This window comes from Lutra lutra, chromosome 6, assembly GCF_902655055.1.
Source record: "Lutra lutra chromosome 6, mLutLut1.2, whole genome shotgun sequence".
NCBI lineage: Eukaryota > Metazoa > Chordata > Mammalia > Carnivora > Mustelidae > Lutra > Lutra lutra.
The window spans coordinates 53,958,121-53,985,940 of NC_062283.1; the positions used below are offsets into that span (position 1 = coordinate 53,958,121).

Here is a 27,820-nt window from a genome sequence, read left to right on the forward strand (position 1 = left end):
GGGATCGAGTCCCACATCGGGCTCCTTGCTTGGCGGGGAGCCTGCTTCTCCCTCTGCCTCTGCCTGCCATTCTGTCTGCCTGTGCTCGCTCGCTCTCCTCTCTCTCTGACAAATAAATAAAATCTTTAAAAAAAAAAAAAAGAAAAGAAATCCTGATGGTGGTGAGTGGTGATGTCAGCCACCTCTACAGCATCATGGAGACTAGAAGCTAGTATATGTGGTATCAAATCATGAAGCTGGAAGGTCTAAAGCTGTCATTCAAAGATGAGGGATGAGAACCAGTGAACTCAGGAACAGTGCTACAAATGATCTGCTTTAAGTGGCCTCATGATTTGTGGCCCTGACTCTGGGCCCCAGCTCTTTGTACCATGATGCTCTCTTATACTTGATTTCTCAGAAAGAGAATAAGCTCTATAGGATTGGCAGGGATGATATTTAAAACTCTAGGGCAGGAAGAGTTTTCAGAGACCATCTACTTTACTTCCCTGACTCTTGGCAATATTTATCTATGTTTTATTATTAAATATCCCCAGGATGTGTTACTCCTTCTCTCTGCCCTCTACTCACCATTTCTCTCTATTTATATAGCAGTTTATATATTTAGCATCAATCTTTTTCTGCAGTTTGAATAGGAGTTATCTTTTGACTAAGGAGCTTCATATTTTAATTTCACTTTATCTCTCCTTTTTTTTTGTGGATAATTAATTTTTGTCTACCGTATGGCTCTTCATTCCATCTGAAATTTTTTTTTATTGCAGGAGGGCTCTGGGCCACCATCCAAGGCTCTGGTTTGGAAGATGTGAGCCTGGTGTTATTTGGATCTCGGTCTTGTGCTATGGATATCACCAGAAGCAATTCACAAAGAATTCAATGCAAAGTTCCACCCAGAGTAAGTGGAATCTCCTCTCTGGGTTAGTGGCCATTATTAACATGTAGTGTGAAGGTTTTCATGAATCTTTTCTTAGAACTTAATTAACTTACATGACCTTTTCATCATGAGAATATGCTAATATTGTTTATATTGCCTATGTTGCAATAAAGTGGGAGGCTGACTCCACCAATGGGGCTTGCAATTAACATCAGTTGACTTCTTTTAAAAGAAGACAACAACGCAGTCCCAGTTCCTACTCTCAATGAATAATAATGCTGCAGAATAAATGAATTTATGTAGTGTATATCCTGGATATTGATTTGCAAAACTTACATATATTATCATCTCATTTCTCTCTTAAGCAAATAGTTTACACTAGCAATTTTGTTTTCTGGGATGGATATGAATGGCAGGACTTAGAAATTTCTAGAATGTATGGTTCCTATAAAATATCTTCCTAATTATTCCCTTCTGCTTCTCTTTTCCCTTAAAAACAAGTCCCTTAGCTTTCTGTTTCTTTTTCAGTTAGTGCTGTTTCATAGCCCACTAGGAGATTTGAGTCCATGTTCTCCCATGGTGCTGTTGGTGAGAGTCATGCTCACAGTGGAAGGTGAACTATCTATTCACAGTTCAGTATCATGAACATTCTCAGCACATTCATGACCCTGAAGGATGACTGTTTACTGAACAAATAAAGACCCTCGGAAGAGAAATTTCAGAATCATCTTTCATTGCTGACCTCACATTTTTCTTATTCAGTTGTTAAAATACTGTGAAATGTTCACATTTACATAAAAACTGTATGGAATTCCAATATGTAGTTGTAAGGTAATTTAACTCTTCCCTATTATTGGACATTAAGATAATTTTCAAAATATCCTATTTTAAACAGCAGAAATTTGATCATCCAACTACATTTTGGAGCATATTTACTTTTCTCAGGATAAATGAATCTAAATTCCAAAGTTCTGATATGTAGTATCCAGTTATCTGAAATTTCTTTTGGTAAAATTTGCATGGTTCAGATTTCTTTTGCTAGGGAGAATAAACATTAAAAAACAAACTTTTTAAGTTTTGGTCCAAGTAATACATGCAAAGATTAAAAGTAAAATGATTAAAATAGTAAAATGATCCTGCTCTCCTACCCTCTGTGCCCTTCTCCAAGTTCCTTTTTTTGAAACAACTACTTTTAATTATTTTGAATATAGTTGCAGTACCATTTCTTTATTAAATCAATAAACTATGTTTACATTGTTACAACTATTTTAATGATGTGGGCAGAATCAGGTAATTTTTTTTCTTTTTTTCAAAGAGTTTTTAATTCTTTTTCTTAATATGTTTTCCTCATAATAAAAAACTTCTATCTTAAAAAAAAATCTATCACATCAATTACTCTTTTTCCTTGAAGCTGTCTGTTCTCCTGCTTCAACCTAACTTGGTGTTTTCTTGGTTTATTCTACACATTTCTTCCTATCACTTCCCTTGGTTGCTGTCCTGGGTAGATTCACTGTCTTTTGGAGTTCATATCTTTTTTTTTTTTTTTTTTTGGGCTGTTGTTTATGAGACCGTAGCTTTAATAAATATCCTAGGAAAGAATATGTGGGAGGGAAGTTTTCTGTGTTTTTCCATATCTAAAAGTATTCTCAAACTTGATAGATAGTTTAGCTAGGTATAGATTTATTTGAAATTGCCTTTTTTTTTTTTTTTTTACAGAACCAACTGGTGTATTAATTGCAAATCATTCTTATTTACTCTTTAATCAGTTGGAAACCATACTTGCCTATTCTAAGTAATTGTCAATGTGTGTATGTGTAACTATGTGAGAAAGGGAAAGAGAATGAGTGACTTGAAAGTAGCAATATACTTAAAAAAATAATTTTCTTATAATGAACCTTTTAAACTAATTCTATATGGACTTCTCTCAAGTCAGTTTTATTTACAGAGGTTTTATTTTAAAAACTGATTTTTCAGGGGAAAGATGGACCCATTGTGAATTTGACTGTGATTACAGGGGACCATTCTGCAGTTCTTCCCATGGCATTTACATACGATTCCTCTTTAAATCCAGTGATCATTTCTCTGAGCAGAAACAGGAGCAACATAGCAGGTAAAATACATGATACTGCAGCATCTTTTTATTTTTAGACCATTGATCCTATAAAGACAGCAAACAATGGTCTTTTAATTATATTGAAGATAGCATTATATTTTGAATGGAAATTATTTTGCAGAAAACTGGAACACTGCTATTTTCATTTTAGCTATCATGGAGTAAATCTCTTTATATCTATTATTTCCTCTGTAAAATTGGGACCATTTCCATCATGGAAAATGACATGAGAATTCAAAGTAACAATTCAAAATATATTTATTGATCACCTACTCTGTGCTAATGATAGCATAGACATGTAATAGACTTTAATCCCTGCCACTAATTTACAGGATTATTATCCTCAGTTTATAAGCGAAGAAACTAAGGAACAGGTAACTGAAATAACTCATCTAAGATGTTACCGTTAGTAAGTAACAGAGCTGTGATTTGAACCCAAGCAGTCTGGTTGCAGATTTTAAGCGCTTAATCACTCTTAGTTTATTGTAAAATATAATTTTTTTTTGCATCAGTTTCTATGGTAGTAGCTATTTGATCTGATTAGAGAATAAGATGTTCTCTCATTCTTATTCCTTGAGACATACTTTGTATAAAAAGAAGGACTCATTTAGCATAGAATGACTTGAAACAATTTAATCTTCCATTGATAACTCAGATAATATGACAGGATGGACTTACAACAATTTATTATTATGTCATACCATACTGATCTGGAAAAGTACCAGGTAACATGCCTTTCTGATTAACTGAATGCCAGATAACAGAGTTTATGGCAGCCATATCTAAGGATTTATTACAAAAGGCCAACACATTTCCCAAAGAAAAAGACTAGACTCAATTTTTCTGGTACTATTTTCATTTTCCATTGCTCAAGAGGACGTAAATAAAGGGGAGTATCCTTTAGCTTCTCAGTAGTATTCAGCTCAGTTAGTGCAGAAGAAGAATTTGGTGCCTCATATGGCCAAAGTATGTAAAATTCCTTAGTGGTATGGATTCTTCCTAATGAAATAGGAAAGAGAAGAGGGAGTTCTGTGTTCTATTCAGATTTCAGTGATTTTGACTTTTAGTACAATTTCCTGTCTATGATGAAAAGAATTAGTACATTACATCAGTGCCCCAGAGGCATCTAGGATTAGCTTGACAATTGGCCAAGAACCCAAGGAGTTTATGTTTTTGATGTATACAACATGATGCATGATTTTCAGAATTTCCACTCACATTTGAATCTTTCTACAGGCAGAATAAAGTAGAACATGTTATAAAATCCCCAAAGAGTGACAGCCTACTGGGAAAATCTCCTTTGAAAGTTGGAATGCTATAAATCTCCACCCAGGAAATGAGAATGTTGATGATAACAGTGAAGCCAAGAGGAAATTGAATAAAGAGAGGAGGGGAGAAAGGATCTGATGTAGAGAACCACGCGTGTGGTTTTTGTGGTTGGGCAGTGCTGGATCTGAATGACTCCAAGCTCAACCACTCCTTGGCCAAGATAGTTAATTTCCTCTGTCTTTAGTGTCTTTAACTGCTAGGTGGGAGTAATACTTTCAAGATTACTGTGAAAACTGGAGGTAAAGTAGGTAAAAGTTTGAACCTAGGAACAAACATGGAGTAAGTACTAAACAAATGCTTTGTTGAGTAGCATCATTCTGCTAGACACTGAGTGTTATATAGATAAGCCAAAGATGTCCTGTGTATATTGGCCCTATATTGTTTCCTTCTTGATAGCAAGCTGAGACCCATTTGCTCAAAAACATGCCAACATCAAACTCAAATTTTTACATAACCAGTTATTTAAAATAAAGTCCCATGCAATAAAACCCCAGATTTTTAGTTAGAGCCTGCCATTTTGCATACTCTGAAAAACTATATCTAACATCTCCCAGCAACACGTAAGATAAACTTGAGGGTTATAAAAGACTCTAAGCTACTGATGCCCTTTGGAGATCTCCAAGCCAGAGACTATTGCTAAGTGACGTCATCTAAACTCATAACCCTCTCTCCTCCCCGGGGAGTTCCCTGGCCTTCCTACCCTTCTGGGTAGTGGTCTCCTATTGTTGTCTCTGGAAGGTCTCATGCTGTGAGATTTTGGTAGCCATGCAAACCTGTCAAAGGACCACCCATACAAAGCTCATTTTTTTGTGTTCCTGCCTCCTCATGGTCATGTCTTTTTTTCTTGCTCAACCCTGAAATCCTTCAAAGTCACTACACTGAAGCTTCAGACTTCATAGTAGAAATGAGGTTGGGAAGACATGAAGAAGTAAAGAGGGCATGCAGCAAGACAGAAAATGAAGTTAATGGAGGGCTTTTGAATGATGTACTGTACAAGAGACTGTCCTAGGTTGTCTAACTTAATCCTTAGAGCAAGGTGGGTTTTGTTACCGTCTTGCTGATGAAAAATCCAAGGCTTTGAGAACCCAAAGTGAGTCATCCAAACTCACACGGGTAGAAAATGGTGGAGCAAGGATTTGAATGTAGAGTCAGTCTTCCCAACACCCCAGAACCTTTGTCTTTGACTTTTCTCTTTCAAGTAGCCTCTTCTCCTCCTCACCTGATTGGTTGTGCTGTTATGTAATGGCCAGCTCTGTAGTTCTCAAATGTTAGCTGCTAAAGGTGTTTTAGAGATGCTTTAGCCTGAGTTGCGTCTCTTTGAGACACAGGAGAGGTATGTGTATTTATTTCCATTCTTGCCATTGCATGCTTGGTTTCTGGTTCTTGTCTGAAGATTAGATTTCTTCTCCCCTCTCTTTCCAGTTAATCTAACAGACTGCAAGAACGCTTCAGTTGCATCCTTTTCTTGCTTAGAAACCTTTGGAGGTCTCTGCTGCCTACTGAATTAGGTAAAGACCCCTTAGGATTGCTTTCTTGGTCTTCAGCCATACACCCACCATCAACTTGACCTAGTCCCATAGAGTCCCTGACTATGTACATGTATCGGGTCTTCCAGAGAGTCACTCAATTCTCTTTCCTTCTCTCCAAGCCATGGATACTGGATGATTAAATGAGAAACTGATACAAAAGATTTTGGATTAAAGTGTGAAGTTTTTAGAATTGAATTGTAACCCCCCTATTGTTTATCATTTCCTCTTGTGATTTATTTTTCATATAGAATTTCAAGCACCATCTTGCCCATAAAGTCTTTCTTGATATTCAGAATGTTGCTGTGGCTGGAACAAGCCCACCACTTGATTTTCACTTCTTACAGTATGTCTTGTATTGAAGCTCTTTTAATACCTCTTTTACTACCATTGAGGTCTCTTCAATGGCCTGGTCTGTGTTTAACTTATTTTTCTGCCCTTTGTGACATCTTCTTCATGGTACTCAATAACTATTTAAGGTAAAAGGAATTGAATTCAAGGGTCAATAGCACACATGGCATTTTAATAAAGTTGCTAATTTAACTGCAAATGTATTGAAATATAAGAGAGAACTGGGCTTAGGCCTTGATATTTCCCTTAAGTAGCTATTAAATATTGGCGGCTGGACCTTTATTTCCTCAAAAGCTAAATGCCAGTGTTCCTCCCTGCTCTTCGTATGCCATGAGGACAGCGTGAGGGCGAAATGGGATGGCACGTGTGTAAGTAAGTGGTCAGTGCACTGTGGAGCTGTACTCCTATACAGCGTTATAAAGGAGTTCAATGTACCCCAAGTATAGCTTTAGACTCCACTCAGAAGGAAAGAAGAAGAAGTTAAAGGAAAGGACTTGAGGGGGGTGGCGCCTGGGTGGCTCTGTCATCTAAGTGCCCGATTTTTGGTTTTAGCTCAAGTCATGATCTTAGGGTCCCAAGATTGAGCCCTGAGTCAGGCTCCACACTCAGTAGGGAGTGTGCTCACAGTTCTCTCTCTCCCTCTCCTTCTGCCCCTCCCACTGCTCAGGCACACACCTGTGCACACTTGCTCTCTTTCTCTCTCAAAAATAAATAAATACATCTTTAAAAAAACTTGGGGTGCTGGCTGCTGGTTGTGAAGACCATCAGCCCCCAAAACCACCCCTTGATTTGTCTTTGCATCTTGATTTGCTTTTGCATGGAGTTAAGTTAGTGCCTCTGGTGTATGATTGACCAGACAATTTTGCTTTTTATGCCTTGAGATCGTGGTCAGTGGCTCTGTGATCTTAGGAGCTGCTCAAAGCTTTATGGAAATGATTCAGCTGGTATTGAAGTGCTCAGTTAGGGTGGTGTGCACAGGGCTGGCCATGTAGTTCATCCCGAAAGATTGGTTTAGACTGCATAAGCGGTTGAGGCCACAAACCCATGCTGGAGGCTAACGGATTCTTTTCAACGTAGGAGGTGAGACCCTTTCCATCAGAATGGCACTTCTGGGAAACTACTCTGATTTGGATGTGCAAGTTCACGTTCAGGACACTCTGGCTCCGGCTTCTGTGCAGATGCCCCACAGCCTGGAGGTGGTGCTGCCCCCGCTGCCCCCTGGCCTCCACAGAATCTCTGTCTCCATCAATGGGGTCAGCATTTGCTCACGACGGTAAGGTGGAGGCTTGCCATTCATTTGAGGTCTCTTGCATGGTCTAGTGATTCATTTGAGGAATTCTGGCTTTGAGTTAGGTCTTCACTTTCCCCCCTCTTTTGAAGTCAGGAGATAAACACACGGGAGTCCTACAGGTTGAAGAAATCTTAGAGACCCTACAGGATGATTCGCTCTCAAGACCACTCCAAGGGCAATGTTTAGGCTTATTAGTTGGGAAAGAGAGAACTTACTGGAACTAGGATGTCATGGCTTTTGGTCAAGGTGGGTGGAGTGAGCATTTATATGTATTGGGGGACTATTCTGTGCTTTAATTAGAGTCTGTGACCAAAGAAGACCTTTAATAAGATTGTGTCTAGGGCTTTGAATAAATGACTTAAAATTATTGTCCAAGCTGTGCTCAGATCCTCTTTGCCCCAAAGTCCCTCTGCCTTGTATTTCTCCAGAAGTTCCCTCTCCTCATTCCAGGAAGTTAGCTAAACTGTATGGGGCTAATGCCACCACAAGGTGTTGGCCCAGGAAAATGTCCCACACAACATTTTCTCCCCACGGTGTCCTTTTTTTGTTCCTTTGTGAGGTGATGCCACTCACACCGGCTCTCTATCACTGCTCCCTGTATCTGTGCTTCTCTCCCTGATACCCAGGTCTGTCTCTCTTGCTCCTCCCTTTCTCTCTTTATGACTCAGTTATTTTATAACCATCTCCCCATTCTCTGCAGGGTTGATCTTCACATCCAGTATGTCACAGAAGTTTTCAGCATTGAGCCTTGCTGCGGGTCCCTTCTGGGTGAGAGTCTCTTGTATCATTTATTCGGCAGGTCTGCTCGCTGGATATTTAGGTTTTCTTCTTGGATTTGAACCAGTGAGACCAGAGATGGGGCAGCAGGGAGAGGAGCTTTCCCTGTGCTCTGGGAACTGAGTGATGTACTTTGAAGAGTGTGGAAACCGGTGAGCTCCCATGGCTCAGGAAATGAATGAGTTTTTATGATAAGAAGATGTGCCCAGTTTTGTTTTTCTGATGAAAAGAGGCTGAAACATCCAGTGGATAGCACACCTCTAGAGGATATTAGAAAAACACGGGGAAGAGCATCCCAGGTTATCCCTTTAGATCCTGGAGGGGGAAGGAGAGAAAGAATGAGTCTCATGTCTTCCCTTTCCTCTGAGGGTGCAGATGAAGGACCCACAAGGAGTTGGAAACACAAATGTCAATATGGGAGACATAAAGACAAGACAGGAAAATCTGGAAACCTGGTCATTTTTAGAAAAAAATGAAAAGCTGTAGATCTGCATGTAGATCACCATTGTGGTAATGTGTGCAATAGATCTTTATCCTTTTGGAGTATAGTAAAATCCTTTTTAAAGCTGCTTACCTAGACTGTAGATTTGGTCATGATATGAGGTATCTTGCTCTAGCCCCTGTCCTGAAGATGGGGCTTGAGTGTCCCTCAGCTAGAGAGACAAAGTCTAGGTATAGAGCAGCAGGATCATAAGAATGTTTCGATATTTCGATGACTCTTGAGATGTCTCAAAACATGCACACGCACACACACAGACATAAGCCTACATAATACACAGACCATTCAACTATCAAATAGAATAATATAGAAGATAAGTGTCATACTTCAAGAAATTACATTTTTTATCAGTGCCTACGTTGAATATATACAGAACACTCTACATCATAACGTATAGAATAATGGGGAATATGTGAGATCATCATATGGCAAATGACAAGAAGACTAAGGAATTTGATTTTCCATTAACATAGATGTGACACATTTACTCTCCCTACATATTATTACAGATTAACATGCCAGGGAACATAGCAGTGACAAGAATACTTCCAGAAATGAGATTTTTCGTTAGTGTCTAAATTGATAGAAGTGGCTTCTAGGATCTAGAAATATATTTGAAAATTTCATCTGAAGTATTATAAGCATCTTTCCCCTATATAACAATTTACATTGTTTTACTATTTGAATTGTAGCCCATCTAACACCTGCTGAAATGATCACAAATTTAACATTATTGGGGTGAGTGGAAGTCGCTGAGGTTTCAACACCCCACCTTCCACTTAAACTGCCCTGGGGTTTGCACAGGTGCCTTGAGTTCCTCGTTCTGAATATCAACTTGTAAGTGTTCTTTTTGATGTTCATGCTTTAGGTGGAACCATCCTCACCATCTCAGGAATAGGGTTCAGCAGGGACCCCGATCTGGTACGGGTGCTTGTGGGTAATCGGACCTGTGACATCGTGAACTCAACAGACACTGTCATCTGGTGTGAGACCCCACCCACAGCTCTGCTGCCCGAAGCAAATGTTCCCGCTGTCCCAGCCCCCGTGGAGGTCTGGGCTGGCAATGTGTCCTTTGCCCGAGGACCCTTACACAGCCTGGTGGGGAAGGGCTTTACTTTCATGTATGAAGCAGCAAGGACACCAGTGGTCACTGCCGTGCGAGGAGAAATGACCAATAGCAGCCTGAGGCTTTCCGTGGAAGGAAATATCCTCCCCAACTCAGTGATCCTGCTGGGGGTCTTAGACTGTGATCTGGAGATGCAGTCTTTATGGAGCAACATGAGCCTGTCTGGGTGCTCCTTTCCTCTTCACAGTTTGGAGGCGGGAACCTATCCTCTCCAAGTACGTCAAAAGCAGATGGGGTTTGCTAACATGTCTGCTGTGCCCCAACAATTTGTGATAACACCCCGGATAATGGCCATCTTGCCAACACGTGGGTCTGCTTGTGGCGGGACCGTACTCACGGTGAGGGGGCTGGCTCTCAGCTCTAGGAAGAGGTCAGTTCAAGTGCACCTTTCGGGTCCATTTACTTGTGTGATTTTGAGCTTGGGAGACCAGACAGTCCTCTGCCAGATTAACCAAGTGGACGCCCCCTTGCCTAATGCTTCCTTCACCCTGAACGTCACAGTCTTGGTGAATGGGCTACCCAGTGAATGTCAGGGCCTTTGCACTCTTTTCTTGCAGGAAGAAACAACTCCCATTGTGGACTCCTTGACCACTATCAGTGGGTCTCTGACCATGGTGCTGATTAGCGGTCAGAAGTTAGACATCACAACAGATGAGCCAATGGTGTTTGTGGATAATCACCTTCCCTGTGTTGTAACTTTCTTTAATGCAAGCCATGTGGCATGCTGGATAAGTGACTTGACCCCAGGACTCCACCATGTATCCGTTTTTCATACAAGAATTGGATATGCTTGTTTTGGTAATGTTTCCAGGCACTTCCACATTTTGCCTGAAGTGTCTCATTATTTCCCCAAGAATTTCAGCATCCATGGTGGAAGCCTCTTGTCCATGGAGGGCACAGCTCTGTGTGGAGAGAATAGCACACTAGTCTTCATTGGACAGCAGGCCTGCCTGACAGTGAGCATCAGCTCCAAGTTCATCCAGTGCATTGTTCCTGCAGGAAATGGCTCTGGGGGCCTGGTCATCGAGGTAGATGGACTTTCATACCAGATGGGAGTCATTGGGTACAGCAATGCCTTCACCCCACAGTTATTGTCTATTTCTCAGACTGATGATGTCTTAACCTTTGTGGTAGCCCAGGTCTCAGGAGCTGAAAACGTTGACATTTTTATTGGGATGTCACCCTGTGCGGGTGTCTCTGGCAACCACACGGTTCTCCATTGTGTGGTCCCACCCCTTCCTGCTGGGGAGTACCCAGTAAGAGGGTACGACCGCACAAGGGGGTGGGCCTCTTCCATCCTGGTCTTCACATCCACAGTCACTGTTTTGGCCGTAACTGAGAACTTCGGTAAGTCAAGCAAATGAGACAGATCTCTCTTTCTCTTTTTAATGTAATCCACTGTAAAAGGTAGGAAATCAGTTGCGTTCTGAAAGACGGAAGGAGAGAGAAGCCTGATTGACATCCTACAGTCCCTGTTTCCTCCTAAAACTTGTCTTTGGCATGCCCCTGTATGAGGTTTTGTTTTTTTTAATCAAGGAATTTGTGCAGATTCCAGAAGTGTGATTTTATTTTAATTTGATTGCTTAACCTGATTTAATTTGGGTCTTCAATAATTCCATCTCGAAGAGTTCATAATTTGATCAAGTAAGTAGTACATGGGTGCCTTCATCTCTTTTTAGACTTCTATGCCAATCTGAATTATTTTAAACTTCCTAAATATCATTAACTTTTATCATTTAGGAATTATTTCACAGATGAATCTATACCCCAGCAATAAGAGGCCAGTTGAATAATATGATTGCTTTGGGTGAACTGTTTTCTCCTTTTAGATAGATATACTGAAATTTGCCCTGCCTTTTCTTCCAGTGATGGTTTTGGTTTCTGTTCAGGTAGCGCCCTACTGCACTTGAGACAACTCAAATTTGACTGTAATGCAGAAAGTACAGAGGAAATTATGGGAGCTGAATCTTATACTGATGAAGTGCTAGCCAAGTCAATTCTTTTTTTTAAAATTAATATATGATGTATTATTTGCTTCAGGGGTATAGGTCTGTGGTTCATCAGTCTTACACAATTCACAGCACTCACCATAGCACATACCCTCCCCGATGTCCATCACCCAGACACCCCATCCTTCTCCCCACTACCCCCCAGCAACCCTCAGCTTGTTTCCTGAGATTAAGAGAGAGTCTCTTATGGATTGTCTCCCTTCCTGGTTTCTTCCTGTTTGATTTTCCCCTCCCTTCCCTTATGATCCTCCATCCTGTTTCTCAAGTTCCTCTATCAGAGAGATATGATAATATGATATGATATGATAATTGTCTTTCTCTGATTGACCTATTTCACTTAGCATAATACCCTCTAGTTCCATCCTCATCATTGCCAATGGCAAGATATCATTTTTGATGGCTGCATAATATTCCACTGTGTGTGTGTGTGTGTGTGTGTGTGTGTGTGTGTGTGTATCACACATCTTTATCCATTCATCTATTGATGGATGTCTAGGCTCTTCCCATAGTTTTAGCCAAGCCAATTCTTAGAAAAAATTTGTCTGGCCTTGGCTGGGTGGAATGCTATAGGTATTGGGATTTTGGTCCTAAGCGTGTTAGTAACTTAGCTGGGTACATTTTCTACGGATAAAGGGATTTGGGCTGGATGCTCCCATGTCCCTTCCTTCAATGATTCTGTTTTTTTTTTTTTTTTTTTTTTTTTTTTTTTTAATGAGAGAGCAGGGCTATGAAATGCCTCCTAAGCAAAACGTTCTTCTTGGGTTTGTGAGGCGACTGTAGGAACCACCGAGTCTTGACCTGAGGACAGTAGACACTGGAAGTGTAGACACTCTAGTGTGGACTAGAGGTGGCCACATATCTGAAAGTCCAGGTGACATTGATCTTTTTTGGTTCTCAGATTGAAGCAAAACATGGTGTTTGTTTAGAATGGTCATACTTCCACCCATCAGAACCAGGTGCTGCCCTGTAGTGCCGGTATCAGTGTAAACTGGTACATTATTTTCAAGAGAAGTTTGGCCATATCCATCAAATCTAAAACCTTATTTTTCATTTGACCTAGAAATCCCACTTCTAACACTTTGCAGCAGTTTTATACAAATAAATGTGTAATTCCTCAGCACCATTAATTATAGCAAGAGGAGAAATAAGGAAAGAATCAATCAATAGGAAAATTGCTAAATAAATTGTGGCATATAATGGAATTCTAAGTAGTATGCATACATGTACACGTAGTTGGGAAATTATATATGCTGTATCTTTAGTGAAAAAATCAAGTAGTAGAAGAATATGTATAGAAAGATTTTTTTTTTAAAGTAGGCTCCATGCCCAGCATGGAGTCCAACATGGGGCTCGAACTCATGACTATGAGATCAAGACCTGAGCTGAGATCAAGAGTCAGACACTTAACTGACTGAGCCACCCAGGTGCCCCTAGAGAAAATTTCTTTGTATAAAAATAGAGATGATCAAAAAATTCTGGAAGGATTCACAAGAAACTAAATGTGGCTACCTCTGGGAGTGAGCTAGGTGGTTTAGTGGGACTTTTACTTTCATTGTATACTCTTTGGTATTAAAAAAAAGTAAGAATGATAAATAAGCATTACTTATCTGTATAAAAGTCATTACATTTTTCTGGAAAGATTTTATTTATTTATTACACAGAGAGACACAGCGAGAGAGGGAACACAAGCAGGGAGAGTGGGAGAGGGAGAAGCAGGCTTCCTGCTGAGCAGGGAGCCGAATGTGGGGCTCGATCCCAGGACCCTGGGATCATGACCTGAGCTGAAGATAGCCGCTTAAGGACTGAGCCACCCAGGCACCCCAAAAGTCATTACATTTTTAATAGATTGTTGAATATGACGGGAATCTGACAGAACAAGGACTCCATGCTTTGGAGGCCAGAGCTTAGTGGGAAGATGCTAAGGAGATCAGAACCTAGAGACAATTGTGTGGATTCTAGAGGGTTTAAAAGGAATGACAGAGCAGCAAGAAAGCATAGGTCTGAATTTTGAGTTAAGTAAAGAAAGAGAGATTTGCATCTGTAATCATGAACTTGTATTTTGTTTTGAAGGCTGCCTGGGTGGAAGCCTTGTGCATGTGTTCGGAGGAGGATTTTCTCCAGGGAACATCTCAGCTGCTGTGTGTGGCGCTCCCTGCCAGGTCTTGGCTAACGCTACAGTGTCAGCCTTCAGCTGCTTGGTCCCGCCCCTGGATGGTCTGTACTAATGCCACATATATATTTTTTTTAAGAGTGTATTTAAAAATGATATTCTCCAGTTAAATTCTCCAGCATTTTTGTAATCAATGCTGTACTGACCCCCAATTTTTCTATGTGTTCTTGGGAAGAGGATTTCTCTGTTCCCCATCTAAAATGTTAGATGGGACTGCTTATTAAAAGGGTTCGTAGTCACCTTTGTCATATTCATGACAGTGGAAAATTTATCACCCGTGTTCTTGATGGTTGTCATATGATGATGGAGAAAGTAATTGTGAGTTCTGAATATTAGTTTCAACAACAGCCTTAGACATCATGGGGAAGACAGTCTCTTGCCCTTGTTCTGAGATGGAACTGCTGAAAACTTCTGCTTATTGGAAGTATTGGCATAGGGATCAGAGCAGTGAGCTGGATCTCTCTTGCTTATTTGCCTGGTGTGCCCAGTTCTGGAATTCTTGTTAGAGATGAAAGAACCAACATGAACACTGCCCTCTCATTCTGTAATGCCCAGGTATTTACTCAGTAGAACACCATGATCTCTCATTGCTTGAAGCGTCACAGCGTCATGTAAATTGAGGTGTAGGAAGCTGTGTCTTTGTTAGAGAGAAAGTTAAAAAACTTTGATAGTCCCATTCTAACAATGGGTGATTACCCTCTGAGCTTCAGAAAAAAAGTCAAAGGGAAGAAATTGCCATTATCATTAGAGGACCAGCTTAGCCAGGTGATGAACTTGTTTGTGCAATCACAGATTTTCTATCTATGCACTTAGAAACAATTTGTGCACACGCTTTCAGAAGAGTGCTTTCGATGATATTCTCAACTTGTGTCTGCAACTTGAGTGTGGGTGAAGGATTTACAAAGTGATCAAAGCATCACTTTATCTGAGTCTGGACAAAAATTCCACAATGTATAATTGGTGATGGCTGTTTACATTAGATTGTCTTATCCAAGAAGGGGAAGGAGGAGGAAGGGAAGAGAGAGAGAGAGAGAGAGAGAGAGATGATCCTTGTTTAAAATACAAACTAGAAAAAAAAAATACAAACTAGAAATGGAGTTTCCTGTTACCACCCTATATACAAGCAGAGCCTATGGAAGAGAGATCTATTCCACTGGAGATTCCACAATAAGAAACTTAAGATACAGTGGAAGATTTAAGTTTAAGACATTGCCTCTTTCCTTCTCCACTCTCCCTCCTGTGCGTAGATCAGGGCTGGCACAGGGAACATGAAAAATTAATGCTTGATGAAAGAATAAATGAATTGGGAAGTTGTGGAAACAGAAAACCAAGGATCCATATTTCTAGGTTCCAATATTTCACTAATACCACTACAGTCTTTTAAACAGGCATTCACACATACGCAGCTTAAGTTAATTTACTTTTAAAAGCTCCTTGCTAATATAGAATAACATATTTCAATTGTAAGGTATTTTATTTGCAATAAATATTTTCTTTTTTTCAAAAAAAAAAAAAAAAGCTCCTTGGTATATTATGTCAAGACACAATTTCAATTAGAAGTACAAAATAAAAATCATTGAGGTTTTCAGGGAAGGCAAATTGTGATATTGGAAGTTTGACAACTCCTAGAAGAAGAGGAATAGAAATTATTGTATTTTAAAAGATTTGATTTAAGTTTAGAAATGGACTTCTCAAAATGCCTTGATTTTTAAAAAAGAAAAACAGAAACAGGGAGCTGTAACTCTGATGATGGCCACTAGGTGACACCAAACACCCACTGATTGTGCAAGAGTGGCTCATTTACTTGGGAAATGGATAATTGGACTTACTTTCCTCTTTCATTAAAAAAAAAAAAAAACAAAAAAGTCTTTTTAAGGACTTTTAATTACAGTGTCTAAAAATAGAGAAGAACTGGAGAAGGCTATCTCTATTGGTTTCTTACTTCAGACCTCGGATGATATTCATGGATCCTATCAACTTCCTGAATTGGAATAAAACATTTTGAGTATGTTTGTGTATTTTTTTTTCTCTAGAAAGTAGGTCTATAATGGACATCAAATGATCAAACAGGATGTGTCTCATTAATTTTCAAAAACTGCTAATAATTCCCCTACCTTCAGATAGGATTACATATAGCCAATTTAGTTAAGAATCTGTTACGTTTCAAGAGATTTTTGAAGTGGACTATTAGCTGTGTTTCTCAGTTGCTATTGTCAGAGAAGTCCATCCTTTACTTAACTGATGCTCCCCCGTATTCCTTTTTTCAAACTTAACCCTTCAGAATGCCGAATTAATCTCTGTCCTCCTAACACTGTGGTTCTCAACGGTATTATTACTGAGAATTACATTATTATTGAGAAAATCATATTATTTTTTAAAAAGATTTATTTATTTTAGAAAGACAGAGAGAGAGGAAAGGAGAAAGGGAAAGGCAGAGGGAGAGGGAGAGAAAGTCTCAAGCAGACTCCATGCTGAGCGTGGACCCTGATGTGGGGCTCCATCTCAGGACCTGAGATCATGACCCGAGCCAAAACCAAGAGTGGCCCACTCAATGGAGGGAGCCACCCAGGCGCCCTGAGAATATCATATTAATGTTGTTGCTGGAGCAGCAGCACGTGGGAGTTTGTCAGAAATGCAAATTTTGGGGCGACTGAATGAATCAGAAACTTGCCAACAAGTAAACATTTTGACATTTCTCTTCTGAGCCCTCTGTGGATTCCTACCTTTCCCCCCCCCCCCGCCCCCAATTTGAAGCCTCCAATGAGGCAGCTCCTCTGTGTTCTGGTCTTCTCGGGATCTTCAGAGGACTGCCTGCATAGAGCCTGGCACTGTCTTTGTTTTTACAACCACGTCGCTGTCTTTATAATCATACTGTTACCTACGATTATTCCAAGGATGTTTCTTCTTCCTCTCCTCCTCCTCCTCTTCTTCTTTTTCCTCTTCTTCTTCTTCTTTTTTCTGACATGCTTGTGCACAGCTGGGCATTCCTCATCTGATATTTACATGAGTTTTCTTATTTTTTTTTCCTGTGGTTTACTGCCTTAATATTTTCATTTGGTTTTTGGTTTATTTCTGTAATTTCTCTAATTTACTAAGGTCACTTTGAATTCTGACCCACACTCTGAGTTTTATTCCTTAGTGTGACTTTGCACACTAAAGACAGTGGTGTTTCTCATTCTAGGCTGTGGACGAGGGCCTAGAACTCCACCCTCCCTAATTACCGTTTTGCTTGGCCTCCTGCCACAGCGCTACTCGCTGCTCATGGGTTTTCTCTCATTGATGGGGCAGGGGCGGTAATGGGGGAGCTCTGAGGAAGAGCTTTTGGTATCATCCGTTTTTACCTTTCCCCCCATTTGTGCTTCTAATGAAAGAAGAATTTTACTCTTTCGTATGATGGGTTGCTAAAAACATCTTGTTCACTAAATGAAAATACTTCGTATTTTTTAAAAAAATCAGCAAAATCTTTGACGTTCATGGTGTTTGCATTTGTACCTTGAGTTACATGGAGTGACTTCTTCATGGGAACTTTAATTTTTTCATGAGGCGTGAAAAGCTACAGTGATTAAGGTCACACCGTTCGATTTCGTGGCAGAAACTTCGATTCTGACCCCCAGCCCTGGTTACTTTTCAGGGTCCACCATGTCACTCTGCATCCACCTAATCACCCATAATGAGTTCTTTTTTAAAAAATAGGTGTTGACCGTATGTCTGGTCTAGGGCTTGCTAACTGGAAAGTTCTTATGTTTTGTCTATCCACCCAAGGGTCCTACTGTCAGCCATCTTTATGGCTGTAATTCATCCTGAATACATTCAATTCACAGAGAACCTACTATGTGTCAGGTGCTTTGGAATGTACCAGCAACCATAATACTATTTGGATATGACTGAACAACTGTAAACTTTCTCACATGTGTTTGTCTCATGTGCCCCTTGCTGCACGCAGTGCTGGGATGTAGGTAGAGCAGCCTGGGTTCAAGCCCACAGTCCTTGGTAGTATTGTTGCAAACCTGTATTGACAGGTTAGCTGTGGAGGTAGAAAGCTGGAGGGATTTTTCTTCCTTTTTCTTTTTTACTTTATTAAGGTTTTCAAATAGAGCAGTTCCTAAACCATCTCATGTAGAGACTTGTTTATCTTCCTCTTAAAGGTAATTGCCAGTCTGCCTTTTTGATGCTTTTCACGTTGTGTCTCTTGACTGAGAAAGAAGTGGTCTCAAGGCCAAATGGTTTCAATAATTGCTTTTCTTCTTCATAAAATGTTAATTGTCAAAATTATGTAAAAATCAAGGACTTCTGTTAATTAAGAGATCCCATCAAGAAAACCTGGAGAAGGTATGAGTAACCATATAACCTTCTAGGATTAGTACCCAAAATATATAAAGAGCACAAATCAATAAGAAAAAGACAAAGATTCCACTGTAAAAAAAGGGCGAATGACAGGAAGAGGAATTTCACTGATGAGGAAATATGAGTTCTGACATAGAAAAAGCTGTTTGACCTAAGAAGTAATAATGCAAATTCAAGTTGAGGTTGCAAAGGGATGCCATTGTATTTGCACTGAACTTGTCAAAATTAACAGTCTGATGATCCCAAGTGCTGACAGTTATGTGGAATAATGGAAACTCATGACCATAGTTGGTAGACTATAGTAAAATGGCACAAGCCATGTTTGAGGAAACAAAATGGCACTATCTTGTAAAGTTGAACTGGTAGCTACCCTATGAACAAGTAATTTTCTTTAAGGCATATACCTTAGAGGAAATTTAGTATGTGTTTGTAGTAGCAAAAACTGGGAATAGCCTAATTCCATTGGTAAGAGAATAGACAAACTGTAGTAATTTTACACAATGCAGTATTGAACAGCAGTGAAAATGTATTCCCAAGTTTTATGTGATAATATGGTCCTTGATAAATCTTGGAACTGTAATACTGAGTGGAAAAAAGCAGGTCCGAAAATTGACCTGTATTCTATTGCATAAAATTCAAAATGAAGTGAAACTCAACATTCTCTCATTTAGGAATACAAACCCATGTGAAAAAGTGATTTAAATAGTGCATGGGATTGTTTCTGAGGATGAGGAGGAAGATGATGGGCTTGATGAGGAGACAAAGATTCGAGAGCATCACAGTAGTTTTAGAGCTTATGTTGGATTGTAGAGTCATATGAGTTTTTCTTATGATGATTCATATTTTATAAAAATGTTACTTATATTCTTCTGTGTGTTTTGTGTACATGATGCATGTTTAAGAAAAGTCAACCAATAACTTTATTTTCCTAATGGTCAAGGGACAACACATGAAGTGCATTTATGTAACAGTGTGAGGCCTTTAGTTCCTTCTGCGGTTACTGCCTAACCTAATGGTGAGTGTTTCCTGCAGTGTCCTTGGCTTTCCTGTGTGGCCTGAAGCATGTGGAGGAGAGCTGCGAAGCCTCCGGCAGCACCTACGTGCAGTGTGATTTGTCAGTCACTGTGGGGACAGAGACAGTGCCCCAGTCATGGTCCTACCTCTATATTTGTGAAGAAAGTCCCCAGTGCCTCTTTGCACCAGATCATTGGACAGAGTCAGCCTTCCCATGGTTCTCAGGCCTCTTCCTCAGGTAACCCTGTCCCCTCCCTCCCCGACCTTCTGCACACATCCATGGTCAGTGGACAGATGGAACCATCAGGAACTGCAGGTTGGGTGGACATGGCCCCCAGGGCCTACCACTCTTGTTAGAGGGACCATTCCATTGTGGATTCCAGCCAGCCTGCATATCAAAGCATCTCCTGTCTTTTCAAGTGTTCGAGAGAACATCTGAAAAATCTGCCCAGTAAACAGCTTGCTTTGTTCTTGCTTAGATTTTAATATTTATCTTCTGGTCCAAAGCAACATCTGGTGAATGCCAATGGGGAAAAAGATTAGACATTATGAAAAACAGAAGGCTCTTTTCCTTTTTCCTTTTTCTTTTCTTTCCAAACAGATTCACAAATATGAAAAAAAGTCATAGAGAAATCCAGCAGATTGCACAATGTTTATTCAAAAGAAGGGGGGGATGTGCAGGCGGAATTACTATAGATCTAGGATTTAGAAGCCATAAGCTTGCGAAGATTTTTTGAACTTAAAAAACAAACAAACGAAATCAATACTGCCACTTTCCAGGTAAAACCCCCTTTTCTAGACACATTTAAGGAAAACGTGCGATCCTGCAGATGATTCAGGACAGCCTTCATTTCAACCAGCAGTTCTTTTCCCATGGACTGTGGTATTTCAGTGCTGACTGTCGCCCTGCTCTCTTCTTTCTTATCGAGATAGAGTGACCACACCTGGTTATTTAATGAAGGCCTAGCTTCCCATTCAAAATTAAAACTAAACAAGACTCATTACCCAGAATGAGAGTGATAACCAGTACTTTTCCAAGACAGCCTGTGTTTTAGGACCAATTCATCATCCTCATGGGAGAGAGGTTTATGTTTTGCCAGAGGAAAGGAGGGGCCTCCTTGGCTGGTTGCTTTCTAGAAGGCATGAAGAACCTTGTTTAGGTCATACAGAGAATGGTGTCTTGGAGGTTGCGCTCAGGCAGGACTGGATTTCAGAAATCACGAATGCTGGATACCAAAAAGCACATGTTAGATCCTAGCTCCGCTGAATTTGAAGACTTCACCAAATCCCCACAGCTCTTCTTTGAAGTTCTTCCATGTTCTTCTCCACTCAGGAAGTCGCTGAGGGAACAGCTTCAGGCCTTGTGAAGGGGTTGTTAAAAGTGATGCCCTTCCCTTCTTAATGATATCATTTGGCGGCATGCACTCATAAAATTCCCCATTCCCTGTGTTCTAGTATTTCACTTTTAGGATTTTAAGAAGGCAGTTAGAAAGATGTAATATTTGTGAAAAGCTACATTTTTTTGAAGTTTTAGGTATAATGACAAAAAATTTGAAATGAAGTGTTTAATAATGAAAGATGAATCTAAATACTAATATCCTAGGAAACCTTTAAAGATCATGACAAAGAATATTTAACTGAAGAGGGAAATGCTTACAAAATGTTGGGAAGTGAAAGGAACATGGCACAAAACAGTGTATCAATTTAATCTTTTAAAAAAGATTTTATTTGTCAGAGAGAGAGAGAGCACGAGCGCACAAGCAAGGAGAGTGGGAGGCAGAGGGAGAAGCAGGGTGCCTGCTGAGCAGGGAGCTTGATGTGGGGCTTGATCCCAGGATTCTGGGATCATGACCTGTGCCAAAGGCAAACATTTAACCAACTGAACCACCCAGACATCCCCGTATAGTACATAGGTTTCTATATACATATAGTAGGTGATCAGAAAAAAGACTAGAAGGATGTATTCTTAAATGTTGAGTGCCTACCCTCGGTGACTGGAGTGTTACTTACAATTTTTCATTGAGTTTTTATGTTTTTTTTTTTTTCAGTGAACATGTGCTAATTTAATAACCAGAAAACACACTATAATTAAACAGGGGGCACTAAAAAATTATATGCCAAATGGCTTGATTGGTTCCTCTTAAGATTATCCTTGTGAACCTGGAGAACTACTTGCCATTATCTTTGCAAGGAACCCATTTGCATTAAATGCTTTATCCTATCCCCTCGTCAGCCACTACCTCTATGGATCTGATGTCATTTGGCAAAGGTAGATGTGTGTATCTGTGGCAAAAACATGCCCAGTTCATCCATCTATCCATCCATCCATCCATCCATCCACCCACCCATTCATCTGTCCGTCCATCAGTCCATCTACCCATCCATCTATCCAGAGTTTATCAACTGTCCACTGTGTTGTAGATACTGTGTGAGGAGTTGTAACTCAGTGAGGAACAAGATGGCAAAATCTCTGCCTTTAAGGGTAGAGGAGGGAGCCGTACAATAAGCAAGATCACATGTGATAGGGGCTATAACAGGATAGAAAATCATGGGGGACTACCGTATACAATGTGCTCAGGGAAGACTTCTCTGGAGTCTTTTGCTGAGCTAAGGAGAAGCAGCTGTCACCATGGATGGTTGGGCGATGGGGGCAGCAGTGCAAAGGCCCCATCACATTTTATGAACTGTCAACGACCAGAAAGATAGGAGTAGAGTAGGAGGGAAGGAATGTTCTTCATAGGAACTCCAGGAGTTATTTAAGGTCTTGGAGGCCCTAGTAAGGAGTTTAGATTCTATCTGAAGGACACACTAAGTATCTTTCCAGAGTCACACAGTCCAGCCTTGGCATTGTCAGAACTGGAACCCAGTCCCCTGGCTGACAGTGTACTTGGCACAATGATGTGCCTTCAGCATCAGGGATGAGAGCCTGGGCTGAGGTGTGTGGTTCAATGCGATTCCAGAACCACCAGAAGCAATTTCAGGCTAAGTGAGGGAAACATAAACACTCCAAGTGTTCTTGATGCCTGTCCTAAAGAGTGTGCGCATGACTACTTGCTTACAGACCAACTGGAAGAGCCACAGAGTAGGACTTAGGGACTTAAGTGTTAGAAGTCTCTTTGCTGCCATTTGAATCAAAAATGTTTACCACATTCCCTCAAAATAAATATTTATATGCATGTGTGTTCAGGCACAACTATATTATCTACATTTATATGTGTCTATATGAACACATATATTTACATTTATATTTATACTTAATATATGGGATTATTGTGGAAGAAAACATGGAATAGCAGCTATTAGGAAACATTGAAATTTCATAAATTTTAGTCTATTTTTGATATCCTGGTGTCTCTGCTAATTTTGATGATGGGTTTTTAATGAAAAATAACCTCTAGTGAGATTACCAGGGAAAAATACAAAAGAAATATGATCTAAAGCTTGTAAAAAAGTCCAAGTTAACAAGTGGTTTTAACTATTTCAGAGCAAGAAGAACATGATTAGGGTAGACAGTGCATTGCCACTGGCAAAATGAGAGGATTGCTGGGTGACTTAACCCACTTTCCTCTAGTCTTTGCTGATGAAGAGCCTAGAGCAGGCAGAAGAAGGCTCATCAGCAGGGTAGAAATTCAAGACCAGGAAAGGTTGTAGAGAAGTTGGTCACTCCTTTCCTTGAGTTCAAGTCTATACCCTAAGTCATTTATATACTGAGTACAAAATACTCGCTTGTAGAATTGAGGATTGTTAGTTGCTGGTAGTGAACATGAGAAGGGGCACACAACAGGTAGGGGAGATGGCCTCATACTCCCTCACTTGCCTAAGAAGGGAAAAAGGGAATTCTGGAAATTTAGACACCTAAGCTTGTGTTATCCCTGACAAAAATTCTACAATGAATTATTAATTATATGGTTTGTGGGCTTTCAGAAATAGAAGTGCCGAGCTCCCTTGACTTTCAACGGGGTTATGACCTGATAAACCCATTATAGGTGGAAAATACCATAAGTTGGAAACGCATTTAATACACTTCATGTACCAAACATCCTAGCTTAGCCTCACCTCCCTTAAACATGCTCAGAACCATTACAGGAGGCTGCAGGTGGGCAAAATCATCTAACACGAAGCCTATTTTATACTATGGTGTTGAATAGCTCATGTACTTTCTTGGCTACTGTCCTGAACATGAAAAGCAGAATGGTTGTATGGGGACAGAATGGCGATAAGCATATTGGTTGTTTATTTTCATGATGGTGTGGCTGCCCGGGAGCTGCAGCTGCCAAGAGTCATGAGAGAGGATGATACCATATATCCCTAGTCCAGGAAAAGATCCGAATTCAAAAGTGGAAGTATGGTTTTTACTACGTGCTTGTTGCTTTTACACTATCATAAAGTCAAAACATCATAAGTCAGACCATTGCAACTCAAGGACCATCAGTAGTTTATCTGGGTACCGATTCATAAGGAACGTGGTGGTGGGGTAAACTAACTTTATTTTCTTTTTGCTACAATTGTAAGTGATTTCTGGTGGAAATACATAGAGAGAGCCTCTCAAACTCTTCTAACAACTCCTATCCCCACCCCTAACAGCAAAAGGAAGGTTCTAGCTGCAAAGCCCAAAGTGACCTACCGCAAGCATCAAGCAGCTTTGAAGTCAGGTGTTTTATTTGAAAAATCCATGTGGACTTTGCATTCCATTCAACTGTGTTTCCATATTTATCTAAATATTCCATTACATTTTAATTTACAAGCTAAGCTACTTTGCTTTGCTTTTCTGAAACTCTGAGTACGAGTGACACTTCAGGACTGAACTTTGTATTTTCCCATGGCTCTGTTTGCCCCCTGGATCGTGGCTCAGCTAAACTGATTTGTGGTTGCAAGGCAGGCTCCAGGTTCAAAATGCGTTTGAGCAATGGGTCCATATCAGTGAGATGACATGTAATTCCCGCAGTTACATTTCAACAATAATACCGCCAACACTACTACCACAAAAACTGTAACAAGACTCTGCTTTTATCGGCACCTACTGTGTCCCAGATTCCTTGCAAATCACTTTGTAGCCTTCATTTCACCCCACCCCACAATGCCTATGTAAAATAGGTACCTGATAATTATAACTCCATTTTATAAGTGTGGAAACCGAGTCCTTCTAATGTCCTACAGAAAGCAAATATCTTCTTGGGGATCTAAATCTAGCTGGTCTCTTCTGAGTCGAATCTCTGCATGCTAATGCTTCTCAGAAAATCAAGAAGAACAAATATGATATGGCGAAGTCCTTAGTCACTGTGGCTCCAAGACTCTGAGTTTACCACCATCTTACTTTCAGCGGGGGGCTACAAGGCAAGCACAATGTTAGATGTCGTGGGAAGGAGGACTCAGATAAGAGGAGACCACGGCCCCAGGAACTAGCTCAAGCTATGTGTGTTCAGTTTTGGGCCGTGTGATGTTAAAGTATGGACAATCTCTAGCAGGTCTGGAGCACAGTGGGTATGGGAGACCTGACTTAGGGGATACGGTGCTGGGAATATTTTACTATGAAGAGAAGACTAAGTAGATGTGGTAGTTCTCCTTCTTGGTGTTTCTAGCAAATTGAGGGAGAAACCATTTTGACATTGATTTGAGAAGAGATGTTCTAGTTCGACATGATTTATAGTTTCTCAAGCAGTGACCTCTGTCCTTTCCATGGCCCTTGCTGGTCTTCCCCTGGGATCTGCCTTCTTTGTGCTGATGTTCAAACAGCATCTCAAAAACTTGAGAGCCCTGCTCCAGGAAACAGGACACCTGGGTTCTTAATCTCAGAGCTCACCTACTTTTGCATTTGGCTTTATGCAAACCTCCTGATCCCTTTGGGTTACATTTTTTTGCCTCTATCTACTTTACTGGCCCAAATGCGATCACATGGTTGAAACTGTTGAAAAGTATGAGACGTCACGCTTTCTTGTTACTAATAATCTCTGAGTTAGTTGCGACAATGCCTAAAGCCAGCATTATTGTTGAATAAATATCACTCACACCTGTTGGGGACCATAGCCTGCAATAGCCACACTTTCACCTCCTCCAGACGGCGTATTTTTAGACTTTCTGTAATGCTACACTGCTGTTTTTCATTTTAAACCCGGTCTGGCTTCTCTCCTTAAAGGAAGAGGACTTTTAAAGCAAGTGGCTGCAAGTGTAACACACATATATCGAATCTCCTTAGTCTGGGCTGTTAAATAAGTTTAATTAATTTACTAAGTTAATGTTCCACTGCTAGCAACAGAGCCTCATTGCCATCAGCTGGGGAGAGGGAATTGAAAGCCTAAATGAGCTCATTTTTTCACAGTTGGAATTAGGGACCAGTTAGCCAGTTGTGTGGGTTTTCCAATTTCTCCATCTGCCCCCGGGGGAATTCAGGCAATTCACTCCCCCAACACTAAGTGTGAGTAAGAATAGAAAGAGGGAAGGAGGAAAGAAGAAAAAAGAAAAAAGAAAAAAGAAAAAAGAAAAAAGAAAAAAAAAAAAACTACCTCTGCCCAACATTTGCTTCCATTTTTGGAACTGGAAGCATTGTGTGCGCATTGCTTGTTAAGTTGCGCTTTGGAGAAGCTTTTGCTAATGTTCCTAATAGATGCGGAAGAGAGAAAGGGCTCAGTGAAAGATATTTACCATGTGCATTTTCATTGCAGGGTGTGCAGATAAAAGGAAAACAAATAAACAATAAAAGAATGGAAACAAAATTACAGAAATTTGCAAAATTTGACAAATGGTGGCCTGTAGTTGCCACAAGCTAATGGCTTGCAATGATTAATAAGAGTAAAAATAATTGCATTTCATTAAGATTGATGACACCCCATTTAACCTCCCCTCTCGTTTCAGCCCTAAAGTGGAAAGAGATGAAGTTCTCATCTATAATAGCTCCTGTAACATTGCCATGGAAACTGAGGCAAAGATGGAGTGTGAGACGCCTAATCAGCCAATTACCGCCAAGATTACTGAGATACGGAAGAGCCGGGGCCAGAACACTCAGGTATAATCAAATCTTTTTTACAGACTGATTCAAACAGCTCAAATTAAATTTGTAATATTGTGTACATTAAAAAAACAATTTAGTCCAAATGGCAGCGATATATAATATTAAATGCTCTCAAAGTTTGAGAAGCCGGTCTAATGCACAACATCTGAATTCATAGTTAACTATGGTTAATCATATATTTTCTCAAAAACAAATGAGTGCTGCCCGGGCTCTTTTAAAGCAAATTCTGAGCAGATAATCTCTTCAGCATTTTGTCCTGCTCTCCGTGTGCATGTTTGAAAGTGGCTTTCCCTGGTTTGTTTCTTCGTGAAATAAATGGCCCTCAATTTAACCAGGCCCTTCTGGAAGGTTTCCAAAGCACTCAGCCGTCCTCAGTCGGTGGGATGGCGATGTCTGCTGGTCCACCCGGCTCATCGGTTCTTCGGAGAGCCCAGTGGAAGCTTCGGCTTTTGAGGGGATTACGTGGAAATCAGAACTGCCAAAGCACTGCTGTGACTCTTTACATTAATTCATCCATTTTGACATCATCTAAACCACTCCTCCCAGTGGCTCCCCAAAGAATGTGCTCTTCACAGTCCCCCAGGAGAGAATCCACAGCCTCCCCAGGGAATTTTCGAGAATCAGAACCAGAGACTGAGGGCTCTTTGGAAATATATCAGATTATCTTTTACAACTCTCTGGGCTTCTCGTGATACACAGATAAAAAAAAATATTTATCGAGCACCTACTCCCTTAGGTGCCTTTTTCGTTATGAAAGCAATTCGCAGTTTTCCTCTTTTTGTCTTGTTTATTTGGAACAAACATTTATGGAGCGCCGATTACATGCCACACACTACATGGGATTCTCTAGCGAATGCTGCTTCGTTCAGTCCAAACTTCCCAATCCAAACTATACTTCCTGGGTCTGTACGCATTTCTTTTTCTTTTCTTTTCTTTTTTTTTTTTTTAAATAATTTCCGACTAGTGTCAAAAATGTATGTAATTACAAATAACATAACTTTTCTGTCCTTCCTTAGCTTTTCCCTGTCTGCCTCCCATGGGCACCCCGTCCCCCTCCTTGCCCCCAGGGCCTCCCTGTCCTCACCTCCCCAGGCTCCTCACAACCCTTCACCTTCCCTTCTAGGAAGACTGTACCAGCCTGTCACTTCTGGCCTCCTTGTGTCCCCCGAATAGACCTTTTCTTTTCAGTTCATTGCTCAAATTATCATCTCTGGGAATGCAGTCCTCAGATCCTAGACTCCATGTCGCTCCCGTGCTCCTTTCCTGCATTTGGCTCCCAGCAACTTCTCCAATGTTTATCACGGGGCCACAGGTCTGTGGAGCTGTTTTGTGTATCAATTTGTACTGTGGAATGAGAGCTCTGGGACACCACACAGTCTCTCCATCTTCCTGGGCCT

At 40.5% G+C, this 27,820-nt stretch overlaps 1 protein-coding gene across 2 annotated transcripts in view; it reads left to right on the plus strand.

Annotated features, from left to right (window-relative positions):
- LOC125102236 (fibrocystin-like) overlaps positions 1–27,006 on the plus strand; it is an 85,923-nt gene extending 58,917 nt beyond the window's left edge. For both annotated transcript variants that reach the window (XM_047733201.1, XM_047733200.1), the window contains exons 28-35: positions 759–889; positions 2,843–2,978; positions 7,265–7,460; positions 8,179–8,246; positions 9,623–11,227; positions 13,960–14,103; positions 19,436–19,655; positions 26,267–27,006. In XM_047733201.1, coding sequence (XP_047589157.1) covers positions 759–889; positions 2,843–2,978; positions 7,265–7,460; positions 8,179–8,246; positions 9,623–11,227; positions 13,960–14,103; positions 19,436–19,655; positions 26,267–26,423 — 2,657 coding nt within the window. In that variant the 3' untranslated portion in view covers positions 26,424–27,006. The remainder of the gene's footprint in view (positions 1–758; positions 890–2,842; positions 2,979–7,264; positions 7,461–8,178; positions 8,247–9,622; positions 11,228–13,959; positions 14,104–19,435; positions 19,656–26,266) is intronic.
- Positions 27,007–27,820: the final 814 nt, after the last annotated feature.